Source organism: Mercenaria mercenaria, chromosome 12 (assembly GCF_021730395.1).
Source record: "Mercenaria mercenaria strain notata chromosome 12, MADL_Memer_1, whole genome shotgun sequence".
Taxonomy (NCBI): Eukaryota; Metazoa; Mollusca; class Bivalvia; order Venerida; family Veneridae; genus Mercenaria; species Mercenaria mercenaria.
In genome coordinates, this window is record NC_069372.1 from 13,948,616 (window position 1) to 13,956,150 (window position 7,535).

At 36.5% G+C, this 7,535-nt stretch overlaps 1 protein-coding gene across 1 annotated transcript; it reads left to right on the forward strand.

Annotated features, from left to right (window-relative positions):
- Nucleotides 1–1,455: 1,455 nt before the first annotated feature.
- Nucleotides 1,456–7,277, forward strand: LOC123534482 (uncharacterized). Its single transcript, XM_045316760.2, has 4 exons — nt 1,456–1,616; nt 2,141–2,409; nt 4,568–4,864; nt 5,571–7,277. Exons 1-4 carry the CDS (start codon nt 1,493–1,495, stop codon nt 5,685–5,687), a joined length of 807 nt encoding a protein of 268 aa, XP_045172695.2. The 5' UTR covers nt 1,456–1,492; the 3' UTR covers nt 5,688–7,277.
- The last annotated feature ends 258 nt before the right edge of the window (nt 7,278–7,535 follow it).

The following is a 7,535-nucleotide window of genomic DNA, read 5'->3' on the forward strand; positions in this document are numbered from 1 at the left end:
TTTCAGAGGCCTCGCGTTTTTTTTTCCGGTCTCCGTGAACATTTCTACTGCTCCCTTTACAAGGTAGAAAATACATATAAGGACTTGGCTAGCGTATAAATATGATTGCATTTTTTTTTAGAAAATAAGTCAAATGTTCATATTATAGTAACTTGTGTGTTTAGGCATATGAGGGCCTCCGATGTTTTTTTAAGGTGTGTCGCACTTCCATGTACAGACTGTATTAAACATCAAATTATTCTAATTAAATTTCATCCCTTTTTGAGAAATGGTTCATGTTACTGTTAACTACTAGGGAATTTTCACAAAATGGCTACACGTAACTCTAAAAGGACGTTTCATCAAATGGCTATACAGAACTGTAAACAGCTAAGGAAATGCTTTATTTCCTCCGTGTGAATATTCCATACATTTTTGTAAGTTAGTGTGCATGATTTATAAACCAGTAAACATTTCATTGAAAACTACGGTGTTCCGATTAGACCATCAATATTTTTATTTCTGAACCCCATATCCCGAAAGTCGAAGTTACGAAACGACGATGATGAAAACGCGATCATATCGTTTCGTGGTTTTGTGTTTTTATCATCGTTCTTTCGACTTTCGACTTTCTTCATCGTAGTTTCGACTTTCAACATCGAAGTTTCGACTTTCACCATCGAAAGTCGAACGCACGATGATACTTTCAGCATCGTAGTTTTTTGTTTTTTTCCGACAGCGTAGTTTCGACTTTCATCGTCGTAGTTTTGTGTGCATGATTTCGACTTTTGAGGTCGATGGGGTTCAGGAATAAAAATCTCGATGGTCAAAACGGAACACCGTAGAGAACTTAACAATTTTCAAGACTGCTTATGTTTATGAAGCGAAAAAACATATAAACGCGAGTGGAAAATTAATCTATTCTAAATAAAACCTGATGCAGCACAAATATTTACGACAATGGAAAGCAGATCCATTGGTTCCTATCTACTATGGATAGTCTCAATGGTGCTGGGTACCAGAGCAGAACAATGCACTATTTTATTCCTTTAACAGCATTAAGAAGATTACTCTTGAATTTTTAGAATACTGTTCTTAAAAGCCAAAGGAATATGACCTAGGTTTCATTTAGAACACCCAGGAACGTTACTCTTTTTCACTCCTAAATGCACAATGTTTGGAGCCCCTACCCGAAGGAATATGGTCCATATAATTATGTAATATATTTTATATGCTTTAATATACGCTCTTGCATTACTGCCGAATTTATGAAATACCATTTCTATATCCCATTGTAAAGTTTATTTATGAAAAACCATTTGAGCTACGAAACCATTTCAATTATTTAACGAGTTCGATCCGCGGAGTCTTAAAATCGATACCACCTGAAAGCCTTGGCAGTTTAGCGTTACTTTGAAATTACAGGATTCAAAAAGCAGTTATGAATAATTCAGGGTAAAATCCGGTGTCGGTTGGCGGAAACTATGGTTACCGGAGACAATCATATCTATGCATGTATAACGGGAATGTTTTACTCTCAATAAGCAACGCAGTTAGGAATTTTCATCTGGTTGTTAAACATCTCAAAATGGAGATCCTGGCACTTATCCTAGCAGTCACTTTTGCTTGGGCGCAAGGTATTTATTTAGATTATTTTTTAATTATTTGTAATTATTTCTTTCACGGTGTAATAAGTTCAATACTAAGAGGAAAAATAATTGTTGCAGCTTCATTTATTTGATAGAAAATTTGGATCTGCATCATTAATAGTGTTAAGGTGTCGACCGCTCGGCCCGGGGGTCGGGGTTTTGAGCCATACTGGGGTCATGACCATGACCTCATATTACACCAGTACTGGTTTTTTTCCAGGAAGCAGACTCGAGAGTGGTTCAAATAAGCTTTAAGCTTTCATCGCAATCGAACTAAAATAATAAATTAGTATAAACTAAACTAAACTAAACTAAAATTTCATTTATCTTATGCTCCGCTAAAAAATATTTGGCATATGATTTTAACATAAAGATAGCTTTCCGTCCGTATGTCCGTCCGTCAGTCCACAGAACCAATACAACATTCTTTTCCGAAGTGGATCTTTACAATGTCAAAGGAATTTCAATCGTATTGGTCAGTAAAAATTCAAATACCACTGTTATTTTTGTAGCGGCGGATTCTGACGAACCGCCGATATTGAATATATCACTAGCAGACGGCAGCAACAAGTTATTTGTTGAAGAAAAAACAGTCTTCAACGTCACTGTCCAGTTTCCTGGCACGTTCTATGATGACGTCATCATTGACATCCTCCCTACAATCGACCTTCCTGACGTCGTTATCACAAAAGTTAAGACGGTGAAGGTTGGATCAAATCTTCACTTCACCGGAAGTATTGAGCCAGTGATGGATTATGGGAGACCGGAACTTCAAGTTCCAGTATGTATTTACATTTTGTTTTTCGCCTTTTAGTACACTGTGGTAATACACTTTATTCTTTAGTCAATCAGCAAACTGATTTAGAAGGAAAGTTAGTGTTTATTTTTAAGATTCCCTTGAAGAGCGAATAAGTAGGGGAGAACGAGGTTGAATGTGCCACGGGTTGGTTGTGCCACATGTGACTTCCATCTTTATTCAAGAGCTGTGACGGCATTTGCAAATATTTTAAATGCACCATTTTTCAAATACACTTCTTGAAAAGCACAAGCATTGTAAACAAAAGGACAACGACACTGTGTTTGAAAAACCGTTATAAGTAATTTTTTAAGCTCACCTGTCACGAAGTGACAAGGTGAGCTATTGTGACCGCTTGATGTCCGTCGTGCGTCGTGCGTCGCCCGTCAACAATTTCTAAAAAAATCTTCCTGAAAACCACTGGGCAGAATTACACCAAACTTCACAGGAATAGACCCTTTCAAAACTGTTCAAAGAATTGAATTCCATGCAGAACTCTGGTTGCCATGGCAACCGAAAGGAAAAACTTTAAAAATCTTCTTGTCCAAAACCAGGGCCTAGGGCTTTGATATTTGGTGTGTAGCATCATCTAGTGGTCCTCTACCAAAATTGTTCAAATTACCCCCCTAGGGTCAAATATGGCTCCGCCCCGGGGGTCACATCGCTTATATAGACTTATATAGGGAAAACTTTGAAAATCTTCTTGTACAAAACCACATGGCTTAGGGCTTTGATATTTTGTATGTGACATCATCTAGTGGTCTTCTACTAAGATTGTTCAAATTATCCCCCTAGGTTCAAATATGCCCCCGCCCCGGGGGTCACATCGTTTATATAGACTTATATAGGGAAAACTTTGAAAATCTTCTTGTACAAAACCACATGGCCTAGGGCTTTGATATTTGGTATGTAGCATCATCTAGTAGTCATCTACCAAGATTATTCAAATTATCCCCCTAGGGTCAAATATGGCCCTGCCCCGGGGGTCCCAAGTTTTACATAGACTTATATAGGAAAAAAAGTTTAAAAATCTTCTTGTCTGAAACCACAACACTTAGACCTTTGTATTTGGTTTGTAGCATTGTCTATGGTCCTCAACCAAAATTGTTCAAATTGTACCCGTTGGGGTGAAAAGAGGCCCTGCCCTGGGGTTCCCAAGTTTTATATAGACTTATATAGGAAAAAGCTTAAAAAATCTTCTTGTCTGAAACCATACGACCTAGGCTTTTGGTATTTGGTATGATGCATTGTCTAGTAGTCCTCTACCAAAATTGTTCAATTATGCCCGTGGGGTTAAAAGAGGCCCCGCCCTTGGGTCACTTAGTTATTATGTGAGTTATATAGGAAAAATACTTAAAAATCACCTGATCCTATTTCCAAGACGGTTTAATTATAATTACCTGATGACCCCAAGTAATATGATGTCACTTGACTGTGACCTTGACCTACTGACCTACTTTCTTGTTTTTTAAGATACAGCCTTGAAATTTTGATGACGTACACAGTTTTGCACACAGTTCGTAAAACTGAATTTATTTGACCATGAATGTGACCTACTGACTTTTTTAATATTTTATCATCAGTTTGACATTTGAAACATGTAGCTCATATTACTCAGGTGAGCGACCCAGGGTCATCATGACCCTCTTGTTGATGTTGTTACACATTTGTGTTCTGACAGTACGTTATTATGTAGATTTATTGACATAAAATATATTTTGAAATTCAGCATTTTGAGATGTGTGACTACAGAAATATTAAAAGGTTAAATGTCATGTACTTTTATAATGCTATACCATACTGTATGGTAAACATGAACCCCGCAAATTGTACCCCGAATACTGCCACAACCTACCCCAGACGCGGGACATGTTATGACGTTTGACAGGCCACGTTAACACTAGCAGTATTGTTAAACTAAAGACTACATCCGCAGTTGTTACATCTCATGTTTTAACGGAAATGTTATTTCATGTAAACATGGTCTTAATATACTGATAAACTGAAACAGCGCCAGAGAAGAAGGCAAAATATGAAAAATGGCACATTCAACCCCGTTCTCCCCTATACAGTGATAAACGACAAAAAGGAAAATATGGTAACGATTTTCTCTTAAATTGTTAAAATTATTTCGTTTATCAAGGGGAAGGCACTGTCCTGTCAGTTTCATCTTGGTAAAGTCCTGAGGTCCAGAAAAATTGAAAAGATGGCTCACGGTCGCTTTAACGTTCTAAAGGCGACTCTGAATGGTGACGGCACCCCCAAAGCGACTTCGGAAGATGATACCATTCTCATCCAGTACGAGGCTCTGATACCGGAAGAACGTTCGGAAGGTTTCGGCGAGATAGGACACGACCATATGTATGCTGTCAGAGTCGAAACCGCCAAGGAGACTTACTTTCTGCACAAACACGTGACGGTCGCCGCTAGGAGCATGCCAGTAAGTCGCATGTATATTTCTATTGTTTAGATGAAAACGAAAGTTTGTGGTCACATGTAGAAAAAAGCACAATATGAGATTCCCGTAACATATGGTTTTTAATAAACCTCAACAATCATACAAAATTGTTTCAAAGTCTGTTAGATTCTTCTCGGACACCATCAAAAAACTGAAAATGAATACATTGGAATTTTAAACGTAAGGAAACTTGATTCGACGAACCCTAGTATTTTCCAGTCCCCAGATTCTGGCTTAAACGATTTTTCTTAAAATAAAGTTTGGTCATATAATGAACATCATGAACATAACAACATGAGTTTTTGTTTCTAGTCTTTTTTTAATAAAAAAAAGCATTTACGCCAGGAATAGAACCCGGTTGCTGTGGCAACAATCCTCATCAAGACGTGGGGTGGGGGATTCGTACACAACTACCATTTATAAGGCAGTTTAACATCCCGTTACAAAGGCTTTTCAATTCTGAATGGAAACAAAAACGAATTCTCTCGTGTTATCATAACATCTGTCAAAACTAAGTTTCAAAGCCTCCTTAAGAAATGTAGCAATGGTAATTCCTGATATCTCACAATTTTCTTTTATCTTTGTTGTAAGAATTAGAGGCCAGTACCTTTCATTAGATGTCCACAAAACATTTGTTTATAGCTGTTATTTCATTTAGTAATATCGATTATTTTGCTGCTATTTTTAGATGTTGTTCCGGACACTCGAGAAGTTCCCTGCGAGACGAGGCAACATGGTTGAGGAAATGTTCATCTTCAAAGCACGTCCCCAGAGAAAGTTGCTAAAAAATACGATGACTGCCTGAGCCGACCTTTGATTCACAACTAGCGGACCCGCAATGTTATTCGGGAATTTCCGTACGTTTCCGTATTCTCCGTATGCTATTTCGACAGTTTCCGGTTTGTTGCTCGTATATGAACTACATTAGCATACGGAAGAATACGTAAACAAGCGGAAATTGTCGATTGTCATTTCGGGTCCATTGCCTTGACAGAAATAAAAACAACACGGATATAATGCATGATCTTTCAAATTTTTATAACTAATAGCGACTTAATTTGAAAAATAAAATACAAAAATAGCCATAAGACACTTACGAACTGGATTAGTGAAGTTGAAATTTCATTCATGTAAGTGCACTAACTAGTTTGTTAAGGATTCCTTTTTATTTCAATAACTGTTTGAGGCGTCAAAATGCAGGACATCGTACAAAGTTTATTTTAATTCATTTTTACTGAACAGACTGAGAACGAGAACTGTTTTTTTTAAAGACTTTTTCATGTAAGACTAGCCCCTAGACTGATAATAAAGAATATAACCCCTCCCTCCCCCCATCCCCTCTCCCCCCAAAAAAGAGAAATGGAGACAAAAAGTCAGCCCATTCTTAAGGTTTTCTTAGGGGAATGACAGATTAAATGAAATTATGACTAAAAATTGACAATGGTCTAAGAGCTAGTCTGCATTTGTAATAGAGCGTTATATGTTACTATTTTACATTGTACTTTTGTTTGGTATTTTAATTTTAAGTTATAAGCCATTAGCTTCAAAGGAGGAAGAATCAAAAGTTATTTGCCATCAAGCCTGATTGCGGGTTCTTGCCTTAAATAACGCTCTGTGGTATTTCAACAAGCACTACCCTAAACACGAAAATTCTAAAAATCAAACAACGAACTAAATAATCTGTTTTGTTTTAGTTGAGTATGTAACAATTGTATGTGTGTCTTTGTCCATAACACCAATTCTGTTTTGCTTTTTTTGTGTTCTTTTGGACATTCGGATTTCATAGGTAAGTGAGGTAAGCATAACTTACAGGCGTTTCTTGATTTTGTTGATTACGCCATGTGAACATATTATGGAAAAAAAATGAAAATAACCGATCACAAGGTGATGGTACCATAAAATTGACAATTCTCATAAACTTTTGCCACTAATTGTCTTTTCTTATAACTTTAATTTCTTAGACTTCATATCGATCAAAAATTATAAAAATTGCTTTATCCAGATTCAGATTATTGTGAGAAAGGCTTAGTAATATGCATCGTAATTAAAAGACTTAAGAAAATATACCTTAAACATATTTTGCAGATGTCCGACTTTAGATAAATTTAATTGGTCAATGTGCTTTTTACACATAAACAAGAAAGTAAATGTATACATCTAAGTGCATTACTTGCCACACAGCGTAAGACAGACTTTTTGTAGACTGTTCAAAGCGCTTCTGCAAACTGTTACAGGTTTGTTGGACTTGTAACACTTCGGCTGAGTTACATATGATGGTTAAAACTTATTTCTCTACATGAGTCTCTCATTATCATAGATATGTTTTCATTTTTCTCTACACTAAACTCTTGGTATGGGAGGTGATGGTTGTATGCTGAAATAAATGTCAGTATTGTTCTGTTGTTGTAAACTGGTCTTTGAAACTTTTTAAACCCGAGCGTTATTCAAATGGACAGACATTATGGAAACACAAATTTCGTTATACAACGCCCTTGCTGGTTGAAATTATTGATTTGTTTTCTGGAAACAAGCGCATTTTAGCAGTCTTACAAAATGTTTTGATATGTTTACATTCTTTAGAAAATTGAATACAACATGTTTCTACATAAATATTTCCTTTTGTGACTTTAAAAGACATCTCAGTTACACTTAT